Raw genomic sequence first — 27,408 nt, forward strand, 5'->3', positions numbered from 1 at the left:
GGAGGGCCACGGCAGCGGGGCGCGGTGGGGAGCGTCCCCCGGGGGAAATGTCTGAGGATCAGGGGGAGTTTGCCGTGAGGGGCGTGGCGCGGCGCAGGTAAGCCCCTGCTTGACGGACCGAGCGTAATTTTAGAAGGCTCTGGTGTTTAAAGGTGTGTCCTCACCTGCAGAATGAGGGTGGTTAAGCACTCAAGCGTCTTGAGAGTCCCCCAGCAGCAGCAGTAGTGGTGCAGGTTTGCAAGCTTTTTCACCTTTAATGCTTCAGAAACCAAGACTGGCTGGGGCTGTGGCACAGCAGCTCCTGCAAGGACAAGAGCACTTCTCTCTCCCTGGCTTCGTTCAAGCACTTTTCAAAGAATGCTCACATAGAGTACTGTGAGGTCTGATTTATTCCCAGTTTCTAAATTGGAAAACTGAAGCAGTGAAAATCACTGTAACCTAAGTCAAGTTAAGTTCAGATATTGGCAGGAAATGAGAACAGATTGTCTGAAGGTTGATGGCTATTTTACTGTTTTGTGTGCTGGCATTGTTCTGTCCCAAAGGTTTCTATGAGGTTTCCTGGCCTTTATTATTGGCCAGTTTACCTGAGTGTGGTGGATTGACTTTGGGTGGCTGCCAGACCCCAGGCCAACTGTTCTCTCACTCCTTCCTCAGCAGAACAAGGCGAGAAAATAAGATCAGAAAACTCATAGGTTGAGATAGAGACAGGGAGATCACATACAAAGTGCCACCACAGCCAAAACAGATGCAAGTTGGAGAAAATTAATTTACATTAGTGCTAATTAAAAAAATTAGAGTAGAATGGTGAGAAATGGATATTAAAATTAAAACACCTTCTCACCCGTCCACCCCCTTCTTCCTCAGGTTCCACCTCTGCTGCCCCCAGCCAGTACAGGAGGATGGGGAATGAGGGTTTTGGACAGGACATAACAGCTCCTCTGTGCAGCTCCTTCTGCCTCATGCTATTCCCCTGCTCCATCATGAGATCCCTGTTATGGGGTACAGTCCCTCATTAACTGCTTCATCGCGAGTCCCTCCCACGTGTTGCAGGTCCTGCCAGAAAACCTGCTCCTGCGTGGGCTTTCCACGGGCTGCAGCTCCCTTCAAGGCACCTCCATGGGCTGCAGGGTGGATATCTGCTCCACCATCGTCTTCTGTGGGCTGCAGGACAGTAACCTGCTTCATTATGGTCTCCTCCATGGGAATCTCTGCTCTGGTGCCTGGAGCACCTCCTCCTCTCCTTCTTCTCTCACCTTGGTGTCTGCAGGGCTGTTTCTTACCCTTTTTTTACCCCCCTCACTTCTCTGTCTTACACATTGCTGTGCAGCCTTTTCTGTCCTTTCTTAAATCCTTTTTCCCAGAGGTGCCACCGTTTTTGCTGAGGGGCTCAGCGGTGCCCTTTGGTGCGTCCATTGGAACTGGTCCATGGCTGTGTCCAGCGTGGGGAGGCTGTGGCAGCTCCCCACAGAGGCTGCCCTGGAGCACCTCCCCCCACCAGCACCTGGACACATAAACCTAATACACAAAGATACTGTCATAATAAAAGACTTAGAAGTTAGTTTAAGGGTTTTTTTAAAAGAGACTGTACATTTTGTGCAGTAAATATCTGGGGTTTTTTGTCATTTGTTAAAATCCTTTGCTATTGGCTTAAGTGCAACAGTTCTCAAGCTCTTCATCGAAACATTTCAGTTACCCTACAGTTTTACAATGTTAACTGAAACTGAGAAAAGGAAATTGTTCCATCTGTCAGCAGATAGTAAATCGCTAGGAGGCTAATGCTCTAGTTGAAGTTCCCAATGTGAGGAAGAGCTTTTAAAGATGAGTAATATGATTTGTTTAGTCTCTATCTACAGTATTTAGATCAAAGATAAATCTCAGTTTTCTTTTATATATGCAGGTAGTTATTCGACGACTTCCTCCTTGTCTAACTAAGGAGCAACTGGAGGAACAGCTGCATCCTCTACCTGCCCATGATTATTTTGAGTTTTGCACTGCTGATCCCAGGTGAGGATGAGCTGTTTGTGTAGATTTTCAGGTGCTTAAAACCTAATTAAGGTATTTGGGACATACCAAATAACATATTTTTATCCTTTTTGTTAGTTTTGTTTGTCAAATTATTTGTGAAAAGCTGGATACGTACACAGAGATGATGCATTCAAAAAAAAACCTGCCTTTTTCTTTTACAACAGTGATTTTTAAATAGATTTTTAAAATATATTAATAAGGCATAATTTGCTTTGAAACCCTGATACTTCTTTTAACCTTCATTGGTAAAATGCAGCAGACTGTTTTATCGGCTGTGAGAAAGATTCAGCCTAGGACAAATGTCACAGAATTTTTTTCATGAATGCCATTTGAGCTTAGTTTCTTTGTTTGCTTACACATTTCTATATTTATTTCATACAATTTTCACATAATCGAGTAGTATTAATTTTTGTCTCCTAAGACTAAAAAATTGAAATAGTGATTGATGTAAAATAAATCAAAATTGCTAGTATTCAGTGTCACAGTGGTAAAATATGATTCCCTTTCAAACAGAACAATTTCCAGAAGAGAAGGAACTTAACCACTAAAATAAACAAAATACCCTGTATGCTATTTCTGCATGCGTTCTGAAAAACCAAAGTATAAGATCCATCTTGCCCATCTTAGCCAATCTTAGTCAATCTTAGTATGTGATGAATCACCCTCCCCAGGAACCAGATTCTTTCCCTTGACTATAGAGGAATCCTGGATATTTATTACTGATCAACTTTGAAAATTAGGGATGAGCCCGCCCAAAGCAAGTAGCTTTTTTTTGTAAGGAATTATTTGTGGCAATTGCACGTGGAACAGTCTAGTTCCTGAGCCGATTTTGTTTGAAAGGGTGATGCCTCTTCTTGCCCCTGCTGTGTTACTAGATGGTTAACTCTGATTATGTAGGTTCTCTCAGAGTCAATTCCACAATCAGAAATGAAGTGTATTTAGTGACATTTTATGGCAGTTGCCTGACCTAGGTAGTTACACGTACGTGCAGAAGCAAAGTAGTAGGTGCTTTGCCTTATCCGGTAGAACCAAAAAGGATATGAAATTGGGAGAGAGGAGTATTTAGTCCGATTGAACCTTCTCATCTGTATTTCCAAATGGGTCTCTTTAAGGCCTCTCTCCTAGCTGTTTATTTGGTAAGGGGGCAATATCAAAGGGAAACCAAAAATTATCTGAAGAAGAGTTTCTCTGTCCTTGGTGTGTTTAGCTGCATGAATGCCAGGAAACAGTTAAAAAAATACAGTTTTAATTTTCCAGAACAATTGTTGGCATAAGAATTTAGGGAGCCAGCCATCTTAGAAAAGAGAAGGGAATTACAGCAATTGTACCTATGAAATTTCATTTTCTCCCTACTTTTATGTAATGAAATTTGGAGTACTCAAAAATCTTGCTGTCTGCTCATGTAACTGCATCCCTGTCAGGTTACTGATGAAATATACTGTGGTGTTCCTCGAATGCCGTGTTATTCATCATGTACATTCATATAGTTAGGGAGAGAACATATGTATATATAAAAAAGTTTGTTAGATTGCATATATGACACAGTTCATTCTGGTAGAGGGATGAGGACATGCTTAAGACACTTAAAAATGCATTTGCCTTGAAGAGCAGATCTTGGTGATTAACAAAAAGTCTGAAGAAAATAAAGCAGTATTTCTTCTGTTGTTTTGCTACTAGACTTCAAGATGCAGCAAGCAAAGAATACACATTTTTAAACTTTTTCAACAATGAAAACTCTGAGATGTGTAATCTAGACTGTCGGTTTCCTTGAGTCCTGTAAATGAGCCCAGTAATAAAATAACAATCTAGGAGAAAATTATTCTCTTCCTCCTGAGTTTTGGACTCATGTTCTCTTCTGCCTTCACAATCTTAAACTCTCTGAAAATAAAGCGTTTTCATGTAAATTTGAATTCTTTCAGCATGAACTGTTTCATATTCACTTTTTTTCCCTCTTCATCTTGCTTCTTAAAAATCAGGCTTTCATATAAAAGATGTATTTTTTCAGAGTGGGTTTATCTTTACAAGGTTCATATGGCTACAATGTGTTTCATCCAGCTACACAGTTTAAAGGGCCATTTAGCTGCAGTTCTGTAGAGTATTGGCTTGACTGATGATTTGTCCATTGACTGGCCCAGGATCACCTTGCCCCCCCTTGCCCTCTTCGTTTGAATGCGAACATATACTCAAGTACATCTGTTTATGATTTAATTCTTCACATGTTCACATGCTCTAGAAATACACAGTAAACTTCCAGAAATTGTAAGTTAGGGACAAGATTAATGCAGTGAGTCTCAGTCTCCTCTTATCCAGCAGAGAACTCTTTTCTGAGTATAAAGCATTGTGTTGCAGTATCTGTCGCGTTATGCACAGTTCACGGAATTTCAGGAAACTCTGTGGATGTGTCTTCGCTCCATCCCAACTAACAAGAAGAGCTTCAGGATAAGGTGGGCATCTTCTCTCTACAGTGCCCTCTGTCTTCCACTGATGAGCTTTTTTCTAGATCCTATGCATAGTGGCAACCATTCAAGAGATTTCAGTGATGATAAAACCATGGGAAGATTAGAAGCAAATTTTCATGCTACCTAACAAGAAAATTATTTGGAGAAGCTACTCTGTGAGGAGGAAGTTTGCTGGAAAGAGAAAGGTGCATATAAATGCTTTGATACAGAAGCAGACAACTTTGCCGTAAGAGCTGTAACACCTCAGTTTAACCCCATCCCATGTAACTCTAGATAGCAAAAGCTTCTAAGACCTCATTCAGATTTCTTCAACTGTGGAGTACAGACTTTTTTTCACACAACACTGTTAAACCATAGAACTCCTTCTCAGAAATTGATATCAGAAATAATGGAGGTTGAAAACAGTTCAAGAGCAGTTAGACAGATACTTATCTAGACAAGTGTTTATCTGTGAAAACATATTAAACACAAGGATGCAAGTTCTGTATTAAAAAGTCCCTAGGCTGCAAGTAGCTGAAATGATACATGAGGTGAAGGTCAGTGCATAGTTTCCTCTTTTTAATAAACTTTATCTAAGCATTCTCCTTGCTGTCAGAAAGAGGACTAGAGAGGTGTTACTGTAGCTGTGCTATCTTTTTACTTCCAAAGTCATCTCACCCTAGAGGACAAAACAAATAAGATATGCATATCAGCCCCAGTTTCTATGTTTTTGCAGTCTAAAGGTTATCTTTAAGTTTACAATGTTTTATTATAGGCAAGCTATAAAACTTCTTAATCAATTTAATTTGATTAAGTAATGTCATTATTGTGTAACACTTTTTCAGTTGCATCCATCTCAGTAAAATAATTTCAAAATTGACTGTTGCATTGTTTCATTTTTTCAGATTCATCTGTTTCACTGCATTACATTTATTCTGTCTTGTACACTGACATCAAAATACAAACAAAACACTGTGACTGATTCTACGGCTTTTGGGGGTGTTTGCTGGATAGACTCACTATCTGTAGCTGATAATAAAGACTCTGCCTTCCTGACAGCCTATATTGTTCTCACACTCCAAATATTAAGTATTTTTTTTTCCAGATATTCTTGTTTTGTCTGCTTGTGAATGTTTCAGAGTTTTCCAAACCTTGATTCAAGTGATTGAGCCCTGCAGGATTTGGATTGTCCCTCAGGACTGGTACTGAATGCCAAGTGCTAGGACTCATTAATACCACAGTGAGGTTATTAAGAGATCGGAACAGGAGCTTTGCTTGTATGAAAGCTAGTCAAATAGTTGGTGCCATGCCATATCTCACAGACAGTGCTAAAGCTTCTTGCAAGCAGCACTCCTCCTTTTCCCTTCATAACTTCTTCCCAGCGTTTTGCTTGGGATTATTGTAGGCAAATAGCATCAGCACCGTAGGCTGGTGGTGTGCACCTCGGAACTGCGGCTCTGAAAGGGCAGCACCTGTAGAGCTTCCAGGGAAGTGCCACTGCTGTGTTCTGGATGGAATGAGGGACAGTCTGTGATCACAGCTGCATGGTCTTTCTGCTTCTCCACTGCCAGGCAAATTGTGCTCATTTGTATCTGAAAAAAGGGTAGGCTAAGTTAATTTAAAATTATGCCAGTTCCATCTACTATATGAATGACCATAGAAGGTGGGGGACCAGAAAATGAAGGCCAGTGAATTTTAGCTTGAAGTAACAATGTAGGTGATGATTTACCCATTTTTCAGAAATTACTCTGTAATATATGAATTGATGGCAGAGTTTCTTTTAGCATTCCAAAATTTAGATGTAGAGATCTATAAATTTATATATATGTGTGTATATACATTTTCATATATGTATATACACAAACCATGAGTGGTTGGTAAGTATTTTTGCTAAGATGTGATGGCTGCTTTTATAGTTTACGTGTTGTTTATATTGTAGATAACTATCTAAAATTGCTATCCTATATACCAACCTTTTTACACAATTGTGTTAAAAGATACTTTGTAGAAGAAGTAAACTATTAGAATCCGTTTGTTATTACTGGAAGGGTTTTAAGAGATGATAGACGTGAGTATTATAGAAATATGCGTAACCTGAAAGATTGAATACTCCTGAATGCACAGCAGAAAAAAAAGAAACTGTGTGTAGTGCTGAAGAAATGTGTATGGTTAAGCTCATCTGGGTTACTTCCATAGAGATTGCTCTAAGTGATACCCCAGAGATGCCAACATCATGTGCACTGCATCTGTCCAAAACATGATACGGATGGAAAGCAGCATTATGGACAGCAAACATATGGCAAAGTAGAACCAGCTGTCTGATTATAAAACTAACCATGCAACCTCAAAACTGAATTTCAAATCCTGCATGAAATCTGTGCTGAAAGAAGGCTTTGCACAGAGTCCAGTGCCCTTCTGTAGGACTCAGCTGGGAGGCAAATTCCTGAAGAGCAAAACCTGTATTTTTTTAAGTATAAAACCAGAGCTGGACTATTTCTTCCTAGGAGGGGTTATTAGCCACAAAGTCCCTGTGGCCCTGTGAAGCCTCGTGCATTCTTTGCTGCGCTGTCACGGTGGTAGGTTTTCAGTGGGTAGCTGAAGAGGGAGTCCAGGGTGTGGGAAGTGTGGGAGCTGCAAGTGGAAGTCAAGTGTCTGAAACCCAGAGCAAGAGGCAGTATTTCATATGCAGGCCAGTGCTACCATTTCCAATTTGCTACATTTAATTAGCTTCCCATTTGGAGAATGAATTTTATGCATTTTGTTTAGGCACACTGCACACTTTGCTGGGTAAAAAGCCTAAGTGATCAGTCTTTTACACACTAAGCACTCTGATATCTAACTTGCTCATATTTCTTATATGAGAACCAACTCTATTTGTACAAGTGGTTTCATTGGAGAAGGACCCTGTAATTGCTCAGCATTGTCACTGCTGTGTTTCTACAGCGTTTCACCCTGATGTATAACAACAGTAATGGACAGACAATCCTATTTTATTGTGCTACTGTGTGCATCAGTATCCTCTTGTGCACAAGCATGCTTTTATATTTTTGCATGTTTCTGCTGATGTGAATAAAGTTCCTGAAGTTGTTAATAACGTATAGCAATAACATTCTGTCCCTTATTTGCAAGGTAAATTCTAAATCTCTGCTTTCCAGAGTCTGTTTATATGTTTCAGGCTCTGTTTTTTCTTACTAATAAATGCTTAATAACTATACCAAATGTTTCTCTGTTTTGAAAGGCACCCACTCTGATAAGCCTAAAGCTGAAATGTTAGAAAAATATTTTGTTGTGTACCAGGAAAAGGTTGTGTTGCCAAGGCAGATGAAACAGATTGTGTTGATGTACAAGCTAAAGGAAACAAGGAAGGGATAAGTCTTTGTATTTTCAGGTCTGTTTCATGATGGTTATGTGCCCAACCATAAGGTTCTAATTTACTGCAGAAAAATAAATCCAGCTATATGATGAAGCTGTTTGCTGTGCGCTGAGACAGAGAAGAAATGCTACAATAATGTCATGGCTGGGACTCTTGTCTGAGTCACAGTCTTTGATCTACGGAAAGTTTTAGTATTTTACGAAAACTGAAGATGGATAAAAAACTGAACTAGTTTAGACCAGGAACTGAAACTCACTCAGTCTCAGATAATAATAACCAGTCTGAAAAATAATGCTCCCTCAAGATTCCTGTTTTTGTCTTGTGAATCTTCAGAACTTCAATTGTGTAATCCTATTGTCTGTAATATCAAGTCTCATTTAATTTAAACATCAAAGAACACAAGAATAAGAAACATAAGAATAGTCCTGTTAACATGACAGATCAGGAAGTTTACTTCTTCCTGGGAGTCACCAGTTATCAAAGACACTTCTTCACTGTTCCAGCCATTAGGCAGCACAGAGACGTTTCTTCCAGTACAGCTATAGATGACCACAATAAAATTTCCTCCTTTGCATGTTCGCCTTTTGCAAAGTTTTTTTAAACTGTATTTAATTATGAAAACTGTTACATTTTATCTTTTTTTTTTCCTTTGAAACTGGTGAGAAGGAAGCTGCCTTGTTGCGTCTGCTTTGCATCTTGGTAGTGACTCCACAGCCACCCTCAAGCTACCTTGTGTTGCACGTGCAGACTGGAGGTTTGCAGATGTGATCACAGAGGACTCTGCAGGGTTTGCAGAACCCCGTGGCGAAACACAGCCACGTGCCACCGTGCTCTTTTGGTCAAGCCGTCTAGAGGTTGCTTGCAAGTGGTCATAGCTGTGGCATCTGCTGTGGTGGTTGAGGGAACCTGCCATGCTTCATGTGTCTCTCAGCACTGCTGCATGTCAGAAGCGTAGCCCTAGTCTAGGTGATCCTGCTCTGGCAGGGGGGTTGGAGTGGATGATCTTTTGAGGTCCCTTCCAACTCCTAATATTCTGTGATTCTGTGATTCCTAGCCATGCCCTAGCAGGCTTTTTTGTGGTTGCCTGCTTGCAGTTCACACAATGCTATTACTGTCCTAGAGTATCAAAATAATAGTGAGTATATATGGATGAAATAGCTCTTCCTTAGAATTAGAAAGTTTATCCTCTGCATGCTGTGGAAACACTCCATAGCTGGTGTTTGCAAAACATCTAAATGAAAAAAGCACTCTAGTTTTTCGTTAAATGTTTTTCTTGGGTACAGTGTCAAACACAAATTTTGGTAGATTTACAAAATCATTGGTTACTTATTGACAACACTGCTCGTTATGGTCACCTTTTAACACCCAAAGTGGAATCCACGTGGATATATATTTGAAAAAGAAAAAAATTCTTTGGTTCGTAGTAACTGTGTTGCTTTGAGCTGCCACATGTGTGGATCCTGTGATCCAACGCATATTTTTGCTCTCTCTCACTCACTGTGAAATCTGATTCTGAAACAGCTGTGGGACTGAAATACGGTTCCAACAGTGCGTGTTTATTGTCTTTATATGAGTTTGGCTGAAGGCAGGCCATGTGTGGCAGTGGTGTTATGAGCATAGATACGTTGTGTTACAGAGATGTTCAAAAACCTGCTGTAATACATAGCCATCAGTGAAGGCAGATTATGCCAGACTATTTTATGTCACAGTCGCAGGGGTTTAGAGCATGTACTTGCCATGACTCACAGTAACTTAGCTGATGGGTGGTAATTCATTAGGTTTCCTCAGTTTCTTTGGGGTTGGTGGCCTGCCAGCCCAGAGGTTTTTATCAGGTACATTAAACATATAACCTTGGAATGGGATCTATGCCAGTAAGTTCTTGAAGAATCAGAATTGTTTTAGGTAAGTACCTGTTCTTTCTTTTGCTACACATGCTTTGGATTTTCACGGTAATTGTTCGTCACAACTAGGCATTGCATATGTATTCATATGCATCTATGTCAGATGGCATTTATTTATTTGTATATAATTAGTGGATTATCTTGCCAACTGTTAGATTATTTAATCTTTGTTAAAGGTGGAAATCTATTTAAATACAGTGACAACTTGGCAACTGCTCTTTCACTGGGAGATTTTACTTACCTTCTGTTTCAGCGACAGAACACTTACTTAGCATGCCCAAGAATTTCCCCTAAAGCACTGCTGTTATTCATATCTCTTAAGTCATGAACTGTTAGACTTACAGCTTCGATCCTGCACGATGGAAGTGTATGCCTTGCGATTTAGGGAGACAAAACAAACTAGAAATATTTGCCTCAGTTGCAGCCAGGCACTCATTTGTTCAGTTACTTTTTGTTATGTACATAATTGGATATGTATATGTAAAGACTTCAATATGCATGTTTAAGGTACCCATTTTCAAAGATGAGCATTGCAGTGTGATCCTTTTGGTTTTACTTTTTTCCTAGTCCTGAACAGAGTAGTAAATAACAGAAAATAAAATTGTTTCTTGTTGCAGCCTTTATCCTCATCTCTACTCAAGAGCATACATTAACTTTAGAAATCCTGAGGACATCCTCCTTTTTAGAGATCGCTTTGATGGCTATGTCTTCATTGATAATAAAGGTTGGATTATTTGTAAGATATTAAATGTGTATTAAATGTCTGTCTATACATACACCATTTTAGAACATTAATTTATTTCCTTTTTGCTAATTATGTCAGGGGGTTCTTTCTCAATATACAGTTAATTGCATAAAAATATATTCAAATCTAGCACTTAGAAGATAATGAAGTGTGAAATGCATTTGTCCATGCAGTTTTGCTTGTCTGTGTGGTGTGTATGCTTGATCTTGAGCAATACAGTATCGAGATCCTATTAAGATAATTCTCTTAGGCAAGCTTCACAACTCCTTACAACAGTAACTGAACGCATTGTAAGCAGGAATCGTTACATCTTCAGTGTGTTTCTGTGAGATCAAGTTGTGCCACTTACTCCCTTTTTGAAAAAGCGAGATGGCAACTTGTCTTCATTTTTGTTGCCCAATTTGGGACATGTACAGCTTGACTTTTTAGAGCATTTGCCGACTTCTTGAGTTGAGTTCCAAGAAAAAGAGTGACAAAATTGATTGCCATCTTTAAAATGTTCAGTCTGCAAAGGTTTGCCCAACAGTAAAGAAAAAACATGTAATGTAGGCAAGGATAAATTCCCGTCTCCCACAGTAGCGTGAAACTGCATAGCCAAGAAATGGTGGTTTCCCTTTAGCAGTTCCTTGTCTCATTCACCCACAGTGTCTGTAAAGGAATGTGTGGGTTGTATAAAACAGACACAGACTTGGGGGTTTTGCTGAACATTGTCCATTCTGTACACTCAGTGTTGAGGAGGTTGTGTGAAGAGTAGCCCTGCCCACTCTTACTGGAGACTATCTCTAAAGAAGCTTGTCCACCAAATGAACAAATTTGTCTTCAGTATTACCCACCTGAGATATTTTATAGGCTTCTAACGTAGTCAGATTGGGATGGATTTTCCTAGAGATGGAGAACAATACATTCCTTGCAGCGTGTGATTCCCAGATTTCAAATTCTGTTGTAAAGTATGAGGCAGGATAGCCCCTAACGAACAGATGCCAGGATTTTCTAATGTTCGTCTTTTTTCTTTCCGTCTTCTCAGAAAAAGCTGGGTTTTTTTTAGATTAAAAACTAGAAATAAACTATTTCTGTAATTCTGCCAAGACTTCATTTTGTCTAAATGAAGTACTTTCTGCAGTGTTTTGCGGGACTGAAGCCAGAATATTACGTGCATTACAAAACTGAGCTTGGATGCAGCTGGCCAGTTTGGCATGACTGTACAAATAAAGAGCACAAATTTTGATCAAAGGCGTCCTCTGGTGAGGCTTGTGGTGGTATTGCATTTACAAGGCTAAAATGAAAACAAGGATTACCACGTTCAGTAAGGTTAAATATTATAGCAGATTTAAGGCAAGTTTTCAGTCGACTTGAGCAAATCTTGAACCTACTGCAAGTGGTAACCACCCAGACACACACAGTTCTGACTCCAGTCCAATGAATAATGTAGTATTTAAGGCAGAATTCAAAACAAAGGATCCATGCCAGTAAACACAGGCAAGAGGTTGTGTAGTCCCTCATAAATACAAAAAACCACAAGTTCCACGAATGTACATGCTGAGTTTTACACATTCGATTCTGAAAGAAGGTGTTACGTTTTTTGATCGCATGTTACCCACCATTTAGTTATTTTTTAAGCTTTCTGGCAACAAAACTTTACAGAAGCAACTCAGTTGTTCCAGATTCACTTCCCAGTAGTACTTACTCACTTGTCAGGCTGAGTTTTTAGGTAAATTTTTCTAATCAATATCTGTGAAGAATTAAAAGGGAATTAGAAATGATAATGCAAAAATTTTTTGTTCTGCAACAGTTATCTTCATTTTGACACTCTTTGTTAGCATGTCCAGAAAATATTTAATGTTTGTATATGTAATTAAAACATAAATGCATTTTGTTTTGAATCTAAAACGTACGTGTAATTTTTCGTTAGAAGTTTAGGATGTGATTGTAGAAACGTTCACCTTTGATTTCAGGCAATGCTGCCCAACACAAGTTAGTTTTGAAAATCTTACATGACTATAAGGAATGTTTCTCCCCCTCAAAAAAATAAAGCATTGATCTCTTTTAAGGTTTGGAGTATCCTGCAGTGGTTGAATTTGCTCCATTCCAGAAGATTTCAAAAAAGAAGCTGAAGAAGAAAGATGCCAAAGCTGGGAGCATTGAAGACGGTAAACATACTTTCTTGGCATCACAGTGGAAAATAGATTCCGTTTCTGTCATGCATTGCAAAGTATTAACAATTCAAAAATTTTTCTTCACAGATCCAGAATATAGGAAATTTTTAGAGAGTTATTGTGCTGATGAAGAGAAAATCTGTGCCAATCCTGAGATTCTTTTGGGAGAGATTGAGGCCAGAACAAGGGAACTCATTGGTCTGTTTTCGTAATTTTTCTTATTATTGAGAATATGAAATACCTTATTTTTCTATCTTTATGATATTACCTGTTCAGTCTAACAGAGATTGAGATTATCACAGTAAAATTTTTGTTACCCAGCCAGGTAGTGACAGGAAACTCCTCACTTACTCTTTGAAGTCTCTATGCATGGAATCACTTAACCAGAAGTTTTGCATGCACAGTGGCTGTAGAGATAGGTCCTTAATACTTCTGAATACTTACAGATGCATTAAAAAATGGAAGATTTATTTTTAAAGGCTAAAATAGCCAAATACTTAACAATTGACCCTGATATTAGCTGCTTATATTGAGAAACACGAAATTATTTCTCTTCGTTCTCACAGTCAAAGTTCTGCAAAAGCTCTGAAAGTAAGGCAACACTTGGTTTTCTGTATGCATGCAGCATGTCTCTCGCAGTCTCATGGGGGAATCTTTAGTAAAGACCAACAGTGAAATCTTCAATGCCAGTCAGCAGTTTCCAGGATGACATGGAATACTGATGTGCTCTGTCTCCAAGTGACAACATGTAGAACACTTAATCTTTAAAAAAAGACAATCAAGTAGGGAAAAAAAATCATCTTTGCTACTATTTCTTTACAGTGTGGAAGTAGCCACCTCTTTTGATTAATGCTGTTTCTCTGTTTGTCCCTGCTTGTGACAAGCATTTCTGTAGAGTGGCATTAATTATTCCTCAAATGCATGAAATAATAGTTGACTAGTGAGATTTGGTACTTAAACTCTTTAGAGGAAATGGAAATGTTAGAAGTGTGGACATTTAGAGAATTCTGTTACCAATAAAACTTGTTTCTCTTCTAGATAGGGAGGTTCCCCAACAATTTTTATATACCCTAGATCTTCACTGGTATTTGACAGCACAGTAAAAGCAGTCAGCATTTTCTAAGAAAGTTTACAATTTCAAGACAGACTTCTTAACTTTAAAATATTCTAACTGAATATTATCTGAATATATTCTGACTATTCTAACTGAATAAAATGTTCAATGAAAATTACAAGTCACAGGAGTTGCAGATTTCAGAGTAACAATGTTGGCTGAAGGCAGCCTTACTTTAAGAGTTTTAATGTTCCTGTTAAATCACAGGAAAGCAAAGTAGCTGCTATATTTTTTTCTGCTATTCAAAACTGCTATAAATATAAAAACAAAGATCACTTCAGTGGATAGCACATGTATAGCAAAATTATGTGAGGGTTTAGTTGCCTGTCCAGTTTCAAAGGTGTTCTTTCTACTGAGGTCCATGAAAGATGTGCCCAGGACTTTGTTGGCAGAATTGGGCCTCACGTTCTCAGCATTTCTCCAGGTAGTGTTACCGCAGACCAGCATGTTTTATGTATCACGTCAGATGTGTTAGCTCATCAGTTTCAGTGTGACAGAGAGGCATAGAACAGATTTTCTCTGTAACAAGATGAAGGTAAGCTCATTCTTCTGGCTTGTTTGTAGAGAGCAAGATAAAACATAAAAGTTACTGCTGACACAGATCTTCATTTTGTAATTTATTTTCAGTTAAATTTTCTTAAGCATTTTAAGAAACACCTCTTAGATTTTTATTTGTAGTAATGCCCATAAATAAGATGGGTAAGATTCAGGTTAGATAAACATTATTTTTTTGCCCTCCTCTTTTGCTAGTACTCATCACACTGCCTCTCTCCCTTGAACTTGAAATTGTAATTTTTGATTAAACCCCTTGCACCACAGCCTTAGTCACGACGAGCGTCATGTTCTGGACTCCCAGTGTGGCTTATCCTTTCCTCCTGTTACAATCTGTGGCTACTGTGGCTACTATCTGTGGCTACTCACCATGTGAAAGTGCCCAGAGGCAGACGCTGCTCAGACAGGGCAACTATGGGAGCAGGAGAGAGAGGCAGAGCTGCAGGCCTGAGAGACTGGTAGGGAGGCTGCTGGGGACCTAGAATTTGTCCAAAATTATGGGCATAGGAAATCTAGGGATAGAGGGAGGAAGATCTCAAATCAACAGTCTTTTTTGGTTGTTGCTTTTGAGCAGTAATATTTGCTAAAAAGAAATACTGAATCCCATCAAGCCTTCCCATTCATAACTGCATAGCAAGGTTTTATCATCTATGAATGAGTTGCCCCCAGGATAGTCATGCCATCAAGATAAAAACATTCAAGTGTTTCTGGAGTATGAATTGTGTCTAGATTTTGGCTATGCCACTTCAAATTTGATGAATTTGAAGAATGAAGAATTAATCATTCTTCTTTTATTTCTTCCTTTTTTATTCTTCCATTTTTTTCTTCCAAATCCTGTAATGCATTCCAGTTGTGAAATTTTCTTCTGGTCTGAGGAAGAATCCTATATGTAACTGTAAGGCAATTTCTAGTAGTAAACATTTTCTGTAACTCTATGCTGGGACTTCTAAGACTGACAAAATTTGTTGTAACTACTCACCGCTGTAAGTACCTGCATTTAAGTTTGAATTAAGTACCGACAGTCAAGAATGCTGTACATGATACAGAATTTGATTGTGTTCTCCAAGTTTTTGTAGAATTTGGGGATGGTTCAGGCAGGTGGCTTAGGCCGAGATTTCAGAGCATAGAGACAGCTCTGTAACATACGAGTGGCTTTGTGAGCAAGTGGATGGGGCATTTTATTTGTTATTTGGGAAACTAGAGTTTTATTGAATCTGCTTATACTTTGCTGAGTAACCTGGGACAAACCACTTATCTCTTATTCACCCCATTTTCCCTTGGAGGTGTAAATGCTAAATGGTAGTTAAATTGAAATATATGAGAATGAAAATGTTTCCTTCATGATGTATTTTGAAATCTGGAATCGAAAAATGCAATGTGAGTTTACAGTACTGTGGTCTATATATGAACAGCAATATAGCTAGGTTTTGATGTACAATATTAAAGTGTAGGAATAGATTCTGAACACATTTCTTTCCTTTTTGGTGAATAACCATTTGATGAGCAAGAGAAAAAAGCCATTATTTGAACTGAAAATATAAAATTTTTAATTAAACATTAAATAATCATGCAACGTATCTCTGTTGCTTCTAACCCTAACAGTGAAAAAGCAAGAGCGTTTCTAAGGCAGAATGATGAGAATGCCTTCAAAAATACGTAAACCAAATAGGTTTATTAATTATTTAGCTCCCTTGCAGATAAAGCTAGAAAAAGGGGATTATTACTGAAGTAAAGAAATGAGTACATATTTTAGGAGTTGAACACTATATCACAAATTTTTTGTGTTTTAGCTAGAAGAACAACACCTCTTTTGGAATATATTAAAAATAGAAAATTAGAAAAGCAGGTACGTTCAGACTTTTGCCTGAAGTTCAACATTTATGTTTCACATGGTTTTCTGTTGGACACTTTACAATTAATCATTTTGAACTCTTCAGAGAATACGAGAAGAGAAAAGAGAAGAGCGAAGGCGGAGAGAATTGGAGAAAAAACGCCTGCGAGAGGAAGAGAAAAGGAAACGCAGAGAAGAAGAAAGACGTAAAAGAAAAGAAGTGGAGAAGCAAAAGAAGATTTCTGACAAAGAAATAAGAATCAAGGTACCTTAATGAAAAAAAACCTGTTCTTCTGCTGAAGTTATACAGACGTTCCTTTGGTATCTCACACTGTTTATGCAGTGTACTACAGTACAGCATGGAGATACCAAACCAGTTTTAACTGGAAGGGGAAATAATGTAGGGCTTTGACTAAATAGTGTTGTTGAAAAGTGTGAATTTACCCTAGACACAATGATGTCCTAATGCAGTTATGACAGGTAACTCAGGTATCTTTATATTACACTGCCACATTCTATGCTGACTTAACCTGACTGAACCAAATTGTTCTGTGCTAACGTTGGAAGATTGTTGCAATATGGCTTTAACACTTTCTGTCGTGTAAATCTTCATGTAGCCATACGTACAAAGAGTTCTTTTGTGTTCATGCTTCAAACTGATTTATTTTAATAATATGCTTCAAACGAGTTACAAGTCTTGCTAATTTGAGGCTGTATTGCCTTGTAACATCCTGAATGCATGTGCTTCTAATGACTTTAATTAGGGAGGTGTATTTTGTGCTATTAAGTCTGGAGGCATAAGACCGTATTTGTGTAAGATGATATATATACAAACTATTCATCTGAACTAAATTTTGTGGTATTGGAAAGATTTTATAGGCTATTTTGAAGTTGAAAGTTGGTATAGGAGTCTGTCACTTAATGCAAGGGCACACAGACTCACTCTAGATCTTGTGGGCTGAAACCACAAAGCCGTGTACTTCTTTCCTCTTCCTTTTCTTTCTGGCCAACAGTTTCCTTCACCTGGATATATAAAAAAGTAAGTTCTGAGGCCGAACTACGTATTTTTCATATTTGGGCATAAAGAAAAATATTCTAGAACTTCAGAAGAAAAGAGACTTGTTTTAAATAGTGGAAGTTTTACATATTGGAGAAGAATAACTTGTGCTTATTTCAGAAGAACTGGTGGAATAAAAAGACTGATGAGATCTCCTGCTGCTTCTTGAAATGTTAGAGAAATAGTTTGAGACAGTTGGTCCTTCTATAAAGATTATTCCTGTAATGCTAGACACTGCTCAAGCCCTGTGTGGCTTATTTGTTGTGAAAGGAACAGACTTCTTGGAAATCTTAATTTCCAAGGTGAAAATGCAATGTGAGGTTTTCTGCTAACATCATAATTTTTCCTCAGTCTGTGTTTCTGTCATGATGTATGTATACTCGGCACCTGTTTCTGTATACCAGTCTGTCCCATGTAGTTCATGTGTAACACATTTTATATAGAATATTTCATGGAGTGAAGTATTAATACTGCTCCTTTTCTCTTAGAGGTTCTGCTTTTTATTTTATTGGCAATAACACTGAGCTCTGTTACATGATTTCTAAGAAATCATAGACCACACTAGTATCTTTATATATAAAACTTAGGAGAGATAAATTGGTAAGTGCTTTCTTCAGTATTATCAGCATATTTAAAACTGGGAAGTTGAGTGCTGTTAATAATTGTCACTACTTAGCAAAAGTAAACTGCCCTCTTTAAACTTTTTATACTTGGTAAAATATATTCCTAGCATTTAAAGATCTTCAATCTTAGTAGTTTTTTATATATTTTATACATTGTTAAAATGTCTATTACAACAGAGGAGAATAATTTTACATCATAATATAATATAAACAAATATTTCTTAGCTTCTTAAGAAGCCTGAAAAAGGAGATGAGCTGGGCAGTGAAAAGCACAAAGAGAAAGGTGAAGAAACTGACATTGAAGAAAGCAAATGGGATAAATCACCTGGGTCTGGGAGTATAAAGTCCAAATCATTGGAGGGTTCACTAAAAGAACCTAGGGAAAAGTAAGTAATATTTCTCTTTTATGCTTCAATTTATATCCTAAATGTTTTCGTTTGAAAGCTTAAACATGATATAAGTGCATTGGCTGGGTGCTTTGTCAGCAAGGAACTGATTTTATTGTGTGTGTGAACAAATCTCTCACTGTCCTTTTTGTAAAAGGTGTTTAATAACAACTTACTGACCTGATGGCAGTATTAGTAGATGCGATTTGTTGTTTGTGAATGTTTTGAAATCCCAGATTGGAAGGATTTATGTGCGAAAAATCATTCATAGTTTTATTTTTATTTCACCTGTTCCCCTTCAAGAGCTCAGGTAAGGCCCTCCTTCCATTACTGATGTCAAAGACTAAATAGCCTGAAGTAACTTACTCTTCCATGACACTTTCTTCGGTTTTGCTGCAATAAACATATAAATGTATTTGATAAATGGGACAATGGCAGAATAGTTAATGTGTGAATTATAGCTTTATGACAGATAGATGCAGAAGGCTGTCTCTGTCTTCCACTGCCTTTTGTGTTACATCTGTAATAGTGGGAAGAAGAGGTATAGCTCATTTCTGTTACTACTGTAGCCTGGCAATGTCTTACAGATGTTTTCAGGAGTTGGTTCTCTCTCTTTTGGCACCTGTGTCCCGTCACAAGTAGGATTCACCCATAAGATATGTAAGAGATATAACTAAGAAAAATATGACGCTAAGATAAATAATACTTAGTTTTTCAGCTGAGTTTTTCAGCCACGCTTTCAGAAGTACATAAGGACAAGCTTGAACATTTAAATAAGCTATATAAGGTATTATATATAAAGTATTAGAGAAAGTTTGGGATTGTGCTCTAGGTACCTTGCAGGCTACTTGCCTATTCTGAGTAGTTAAGAGTTTTACCTTTGTCTGCATAGGTTTTTATGAAAAGCATACAGGAGCTGCAAATGTTCTCCTAATGGCAAATAGATTTTGAACACTGGAAAATAAAACCACTGAATTTGCTAATTGAAAAAAATGGTTCATCAGCAATATCCTGCATGCATTATTTGTCCTTTTTTCTGTCTCTAAGGACTTCACACATAGGCTCAGTGTTTCAATACGTTGAGTATGTCCTGAAAGATACTGACAACTTCCATTTCCTATTCTCTAATAGAAATTGAAAATATTCAGCAACTCTTTTGTTGATGTTCCGCAAAGGAAACAGAACAGGGTCATCAGAAACACTTGCAGGGAAAAGTCAGTTGTTTGCTAATAAGACTTTTTATGTATCAAACTTTTGGTTGTGCCATATAACATTTTTACTATTGATCCTATAAGTTTAATAAGGCATTAATGTAGATTTTCCAGGTGTTAAACAGAATCCATTTGGCTGTGCAAGTACAGCAAGTGTTACTTTGTCTTTCCAAGTGCTTATTTCATCATGATTATTAACGGATATGATTCGGTAGCAAGCTATGAGCTGTTTCAGCTGGATCAAGAATTAAAGTTGTAATTACTTTGTCACCAACTCATAAATCAGTTATAAACTGTAGCTTCCAGCTCTACATGCAGAAGACTGAATTGCCTGTTTGAAACCATGTTTTGAGGCTCAGTAGCAATAGCTTTGTACCACAAATTAAAACCTCAGGAGGTGCATGAATGTACAGGGTCACATACAGATTTGAAACTATACCAAACAGAAGTATGCTTCCATTCCATTTATTTCCATTTGTTTCTGCTTTCTCTTCTACCTGTACTCTGTAGTTGCTTACCCCACCATTTCCACTCTTGCCTGCCTGTTCACTGTGACTGAATTTCAGAAAGCTACTTTAACCACTCTTGAACTGCAGTTTGTATCCTTGTCACTTACCTACCTCCAGGCATATCCATTTCTTCCTCACCCACAGTAGCAGGAAGGGGAAGAGACAGGTTTCAGGCAGTGCTACAGCAACAAATTGAGATGTGTCACTCTGGCTTTTTGGAAGGTCATGCTCTGAGCCTTGCTAGGACTTGGAGGTAGTGTCTAGAATAGCATATTAAACATGAAGATAAAAAAAACAACTTAGAGCCACCTACCCCTTGAGAGCTAACACAGCAGTTTTTATATAAATGTATCTATGCTACAGGTACAGTATGTCGGTACTTGTGATTGATTCAGGTGTCTGTGACAGCTAGGATGTTGCTTCCACTTGGTGAATGTGTTATGCTGACACAAGCACAGTCTTGCGAAATGCTGAATAACTTACCTGTCACTCAGGTTTTGTTGCTGACCTCCAGCTTTTCCTGAGATGGGACCCCTGTCTTAGCAGCCACACCAATGCCCAAATTCATGTCAGAGGCTGACAATTTTCACAGTTCCCTTATTTGAAAAAAAGTTCTATATAATGATACACTTTTATTGATATTAAACCATTCTAAATGAGAGGCATATCACTATTTGGTCACTACACTATTAGAAAATCTCCATCGTCTCTGATTCTGTCTGCTGATTCCTAAAATGTGAGCAGACTGTCAAAAACAACTGTCCTGTTTCTATTTTAAGTATTTGTACATATGTAAGATATAAAAACAAACTGCCTGCATTTGCTCCTTTTGAAGTTCAATCTATTCTGTAATCTTTCTTCATTATTTGCAGTTTGTCTGTATGAGAGAAGCACGCGCTTGCTGAACAGGAATGATGAAGTGAATAAAAGAGCTGAGAATTGTATCAGACAGGCAGCAAAATGCTGCAAAAACCATTGCAGCATAGCAGACATTAAGTATTACGTTGTGGTATGGTAATGGTCTTTGGCCTAAATAAAATAAGCAAAGGTAGGCTGAATTACTTGGAGATATCATAAACTGAAGCCTGGAACATAAGTGTTCATTTTCGTAAGTGCTTTCTGCAAGTTGCAATGTCAGTAAGTGTTGTTAGAGTCATAAAACTTTACAAATTGGTATGATACCCACACAATTCCTTCAGGCCCTGAATGTTCCCATTCAAGGGAATACTCCTATACATGAGTCACCTCAAGGACAGACCACAAGAGCTAATCATGCAGCATGTGTTTATGTGAAGAGTATCGGGGAGCTCTTTATGGGATTGCAAAGGGGGGTAAAAGTTGAAGAGTGGGCCTTCCACAGCAGTTGCACAAAAGTCAGATTCAGTTCAAAATAGCAGACAAAGCTCTGCAAGCAAAATCTGTATCTACAGAGTCAAGGGCCAGACATACATGGATGAGACTTTCAGCAAAATTGCACATAACCCCTTTATAATGAGAAAAAAACCAGCCTTGCCATACCATACAACCGATCTAAATATTGTTGAAGTCAAAGGAAGGCTTTGTATTGTGTCCTTCAACGGCTTTTTTATTTACTGTTAATTGCTTGGATTTTCTTTCTTTTTATACATACTTGTAGGTCACAAAATGATAGTGACAAAGAGCAAAGAGATTTGGAGAGAAGATTTCGAGAAAAAGAGCCTGAAAGACAAAGGTATCGATTGGATGATGGCAGAAAGCATAGAGCTCACTATGAGTTTGACAAGTTTGTGAGAAGGAATGAAGAAGAGCTGAAATGGGGGAAAGGATACAACCAAGACAGAGGAAAGAAAGGGAACTACAGCTACAGCTTCACTGTGGAGGCAGTAGACAAACTGGGTAAAGAGGACAAGTGTGATGACATGGCATCCAAAAAGGAGCGCATAAGAAATAAGGTTCTTTTATTCATTTAGGATAATCTTTCATTAGTTAAATATGCTTCAAGATCACAGGTTTTTACTTTGGCAAACTCAGCATAAAAATACTTTTTCAAAAAAGCAATTCTTTATTTCATTTTCAGTAAAACCCAAACTTCTTTCTGCTGTTATCAGAGGACAATAGCAGTTAAAATAAGTTAAGATCACAGGTCTCTGTTCATTCATATTTACAATATATAGAAGACTTTTTTGTCTTCCTTTCAACCCTGGCATTTTTAGAACACTATTCTTGGAAGCCTTGTATTTTATGAGTATATTAAAACTTGTTATACTTCTGATCCGTAATGGAATGTAAAAACTGGGGCATGCTAGGCTTTTAAAAATGTATTTCCATTACCCCACTCATAAAGTAATTATATTATGGATTGCTAGGCATTGCTCAGTAGAGGAATTATAAGGACTAATTCAGAGACCATTGTATTTAGAGAGTGTGAATGTGAAAATTCTTCAGTACTGTACACCTGCCGGTATGAAAAGGCTGTCGTTTGGTTAAGACAAATTATCCTCATGGAAAGAGCAGGTGCAAAACCAGTGCAAGCGGAGCCTGTAGCAGGGTGTGTAGTAGAGCCGCCCCTTATTTGCTCTCAGAGACATCAGCATCATTTTTCTCAGGCTGTCTGATTTCATGGATGTTCCAGGGTTTTTTCAGGAGGTGGCTCTCCTTGTCACCCTCATTCTCTCTCCCTTCTGATCCTTGATTTTCCACAAAAGATGACTGAAACACCGCTTTGTGTAGAAATTTAGTCTGCGTGTGAAACTCTTCTTTCAAACCAAGTTACTGCTGTGTGATGTGGGCTAAGGCTGCCGAGGAGTAAATTGGTCACGTGCAGAGTGAGTCTGTATGGAGTCTGCGTGTCGAGGAAGTCACCTCGTGCAAACACAGAAAGCTTGGTGTGCCCCGCTTTTTGTTTATGCGAAGGTCGGCTGGGCAGCATGGGTGAGGTTTATCTGCATACACATTGGCCACTTTCCATGTACACCAACAGCTCAAGCGGTAGAACAGTCAGAAAAATGTCACATCAGAATGTCAGCTAGTTCAGAAACGGGAAGATGGGAAAGGCAATTTTGCTCATGCTTGCCACGCTACTTTTCCAGTCTGGTGAAACATCTGCAACCTTGGAACTGGACAGTGGCTCTTGGGAGCCTTTGGTCAAGCCTTAAGGACCCACCTTCTTTTTATTTCTTATCATCACACTTCTGGTAGCTTGCTGAGTCTTTGGATTAGTCCACATTTCAAGTGCCAGATTTGTTCCCTAAACAAAATAAACAAAATCAGTAAATTTTTTTGCAGTGTGGTGACTTTTCCGTAGGGTATTTGTCACATACATAAGTTAGGGGCTGAGTTTTCCAGCTTGCCTACAGAATTAATAACGCCAGCACAAGTTTTTAGGCAGAAATCAAGCTTCTTTCTGAAGTTTGTAAGAATTAATTGGAAAATGAGAAATTTCAGGTGTAAGTAACAGTTATGCTAGCTTTCATGCAAACTGCAAGGTACAGAGTCTGTGACAGGAAAAATCATTATATTTATCATAAACTTTCCAATGGGCACTGCTTGCCAGAGGATGTAGTTTTATGCAGCTGTTTGTGATGTAGAAAGATGCATATTACACATTTCCTACCACACTACAAAGCACTAACTAGAATGATCTGGTTGTGTGGCCCAAGAGTGAATCTGTCTGTAATGAGACAGAGAAGAAAGTGGAGCTATAAAGACAAAGGTGAAGGAAAAAGTAAGAAAAAGTAAAAATGCATACGGGGAATAAGAAAAAAGAATGAAAGAAGAAAAGTGTGGAATTAGTTCGAATTATGAAGGCAATTGAAAATTAGTATAGTTTGATGCAGGACAATTTCAGTGCTCTGCCACTGTCTTCAAATAGACTGTTAAATTTTGTTTGCTAAACTTAACATGAGAGTTTGGTCAAAAAGCTCAGGTTTTGCTGGATGGGTTGCATCATAACATTTAAAACGGGTATTTGTGAGTACTCTTACTACAAAAAGATTTCTTTAGCAGAGTTTCTAAGCAGTGTGTTTTATTACTGAAATTTCAAGGATAAAAAAGATGGTGATGGAACATCACCATTTGCAAGTTTGAGGCGTCTGTTCCTTGTAAACTGGCTCCTTCCATTTTCCAGTGATCAGATTGGTGTGTGTATGCCTGGGTCACTCACAGAGCCTGTGTGTGCTCAGACTGTACTTACCTTGTTTATTACCAGTGGGTGAATTCCCCCACCTTCATACTCAGTATGGAAGGCATGATGAAGTGGAGCAATAACTGTGCAATTTTATTTTGAGATGTATAATTAAGATGTGCTTTCCGTGTTTAAACTGTGGTAATGACTGGTGACTTGGAGCAGCAGTGCACACGTGACAATTGATGAAGTTTAGCTGAGGATAATTTTCTAGCTGTTATCTGCTAAACTGTTCTCTGGTTTGTCTTATTTTTTATGCTTATATTCAATATTTGTCATTCCTCTGTAGAGTTGCAAGTGAACAGGCTGTTGTTCTTCCCAGTTGATGTTAGTGAAGGTAGCACCATTTTTCAGAGTTTTACTTGTAATACTGTGTTTGGTACTTGTCTGCAGTATTTCTTCTTGTTTACATCAAATGTATCACAGGATTCTTTACTTTTTACAGCCTTTCTTCATTTATTAAAAATGCTTGGCTCCCAAGAATAGCGTTATGAACGAGACAGATATTAAATAGTCAATTTTCATTACACTCCATTTTTTTTCTGGGTCTTATGAAATGTAAACTGACATAACACAAAATCTACTTTCTTCACAAACATTCATCACTTCAGAATCCCACATATGTATCCCACACAGCCTTCTCAGAGCGTTAACCACATCTCCTTCCTTCTAGGATCGCCCAGCCATGCAGTTATACCAGCCAGGAGCTCGCATTCGGACACATACGGGATGTACAAGTAAAACCTATGACTGCACTGGGAAACCCTTTGAAGATGCTCTGGATAAAAAGTATGAGGCAGATAATTCAGCTGGAAGGGGTTCTGAGAAGAGCGAAGAAGCAGAATAAAACAAAAACTGGAGAAAAGTCTTGTGAAAAGGGATGAATTTAAGATTCAGTGTCATCACAAAAAATCCATAGGGCTGTTTCAGAACTCCACAGGCGATTGCACCAACAAAGTTATAGCTCTGCCTCCTACTTTCTTTAAAATAAAGGGAAGAGTGACTGGAGATGTATGAAGTATCTTACAGCAAAGGAGTATAGTTGTTTTTTTACAGAAAGCAGAGCAAGCACTATTTGCCTAATTTAAAAGCAGTTCAATCCTTTATTAGATTTACCTTGAAACAGAAGACCTCAAATAGTTTTAAAGAAGCATTTATAGAAGACTTTTGAGAAGCTGTTTCACCTTTTCAAGTCTAAAGGAACGAAATGTAGATTTGCATCAGTGTGAAATCTGAGGCACTTTAACTGTGTTTGGTGCATGACATGAGGGTCGCAGGACCGGCCCTGGGAGGAAGCTCTGGAGCCAGCAGTGGTTGCAGGAGGAGGCCTACAGTTTGCACAGTTGTAAGGAATATTCGTTGGTATCTGTACCTCATTGTGTTTCCGTTGTTTTTCAATTAATGGTAGTGTCAGGTAAGTGTTAGTAAAGCTACAAGTGTGTTGTTAGAGAGTTTGTCATTTTCTGAGCCACTTTTGCCTTTTATGTTTTAATATATTCTTGTGCTTAAAACAGCGGAAAGCTAATGCAAACCTCAGCACTTAAACAATGTATCTGGTTTTAATAAATTAGCTGGTTTTTATGTTTTTGACACTGACTTTTAAAAAAAAACATGGTTGTACAGTGATGACTTTTTATATGCTGATGTTTCATATAAGTTGCGGTTGCAGGATTTGGAAAATGTATGATTCATGAATGTTCTGCACTTCTGTTTGTTAAAAAAATAAGCACACATGAATGTCAACTACCATTTTGTAAGATCTCGGGCAAATTCTGCCCTCTGATGCAGGCACATATATATTTCTGTATGTATATGTATATATCCCATTGGTTTCAGTGATAGCTACATGTTTATGGAAGGGCAGAACACATTCGTTTATCTTTCATGGCTGAAAATCTCTCAGGCGTCTGAAACTGAGACTTGCTTTGTCATTGAAGTTAAAGAGTAAGATATTAATTTATTTTTACATCCTCTTTGAACATTTTATTATTAAGCATAACATCTAATTGTTCTAGACTGAAAAATTATTTATTGTATTTTCCCAGATGTTAAGCATTAAATAGAATAAAAGCAAAAAGATTTTGACTATGATTTTGAGACATGATCTTCTGCAATTTTTTGAACTACTACTTCAGAAAAATTAAGTAAGATGCTGTGCTACTTGGTATTCTTCAGAAGTACATCAAGATAGAGTTGAGAAGAATTTTAATACGAAGCTGCGTGAGTGAGATGCCAACTGAAATTACTTCAAGCTTAAGTAAAACTGCTGTTAGAGAATAATTTGGTTTAGCTCCATCTAAAGTTTATCTTGTTTGCTGAGTTTATCCTCACTGCAGAGAAAGGGTTTTGTCTTGGTGTCCTGGCTGAGTCACGTAGAGTTAGCATGGGGCAGGTTTTTCTATTTTCTCTTCTTTTTTTTTCTTCTTCTTTTTCTTTTTTTCTTCTCAGTGAAAGAGCCCGGCTTGGGCTGAGGAGAAGGAGACTTTCCAGGAAAGTTCTCCTGCAGTGGAGCCAGACAGGGCTGAGATCTTCACCAGATGAGGGGCTGCTCAAAAGCAGGTATTTGCCATCCATGTGGGTGCCTGGGGGAGGCTGGAGGAGGATCTCACCTGTGAGAGGGACCCACAAGACCCAGAGAAGCAGAGGTTTTTCACATGCTCACCAACGTGAGCTTGATCTCTTTTGGCCAACGGTGGCTTTTGGGCTACTCCCCCACCTTCACCTTAGCGCCTAGGTTATGAGTAAGTACCTCTTGATAGCATCATAGGTGATTAACTAAGCCCAGTTTATTAAGCAGTAATATTACATTTGGGGCTTAATTTTTTATCTAGTTTAGTTACCCGAGACTGGACGCCAAACCTCAACTCAGTAAAAACTGTCAAGGTTTAAATAGCTGTGCCCATCAGGTCAAGCTGCTGTGCCCTCACTGAGCAGGATTCCTGCAGCCCGTTTTATCACTTACTTTTGCTTAGAGTGCAGCCTCCTGCACGGTGGGGGGCAGGCTTGGCCTTTGACTTCTGTAGTCACATGGAAGGAACATGGACATGGAAGGAACAAGGACATTTGAATTCATACATGGAGAATATGCTCATTGGTGTCTGTCTGCACCACAACCACGTCCCAGGGAGCCCTCACTGCCTGATGGCTTGGATGTACCACTAGAGGAACTCCTGGGACATACTCTGTTATTCAGCAGGTACTGGCATCACTCCTCCCACATCTGAGGTGGCAAGCAGAAGGTACCGGCCACCACCATCAGGATCCCAGTGTTTCTGTTTCAACACCTGCCACAGCAAGCCCAGGAGAGTTGGGCAGGGAATAATTTAAT

General features: G+C 38.4%; 1 protein-coding gene across 1 annotated transcript; it reads left to right on the plus strand.

Moving 5' to 3' along the window:
- The first annotated feature begins 1,891 nt into the window (after positions 1–1,891).
- Positions 1,892–25,062, plus strand: UPF3A (UPF3 regulator of nonsense transcripts homolog A (yeast)). The gene is made up of 9 exons (XM_010181583.1): positions 1,892–2,004; positions 10,355–10,461; positions 12,531–12,629; positions 12,723–12,833; positions 16,092–16,147; positions 16,239–16,397; positions 18,038–18,198; positions 21,555–21,849; positions 24,754–25,062. The coding sequence occupies exons 1-9, from the start codon at positions 1,892–1,894 to the stop codon at positions 24,925–24,927; spliced, it is 1,275 nt and encodes a 424-aa protein (XP_010179885.1). The 3' UTR covers positions 24,928–25,062.
- The last annotated feature ends 2,346 nt before the right edge of the window (positions 25,063–27,408 follow it).

This window comes from Mesitornis unicolor, unplaced genomic scaffold (genome assembly GCF_000695765.1).
Source record: "Mesitornis unicolor isolate BGI_N332 unplaced genomic scaffold, ASM69576v1 scaffold20130, whole genome shotgun sequence".
In the NCBI taxonomy this organism is placed as follows: Eukaryota; Metazoa; Chordata; class Aves; order Mesitornithiformes; family Mesitornithidae; genus Mesitornis; species Mesitornis unicolor.

Coding starts and splice junctions, on each gene's coding strand:
- UPF3A (XM_010181583.1), top strand. CDS start 1,892: ATGCAGGTAGTTATTCGACGACTTCCTCCTTGTCTAACTAAGGAGCAA. Junction 12,630..12,722: donor AGCTGGGAGCATTGAAGACG/GTAAACATACTT, acceptor TTTTCTTCACAG/ATCCAGAATATAGGAAATTT. Junction 12,834..16,091: donor CAGAACAAGGGAACTCATTG/GTCTGTTTTCGT, acceptor TTTGTGTTTTAG/CTAGAAGAACAACACCTCTT.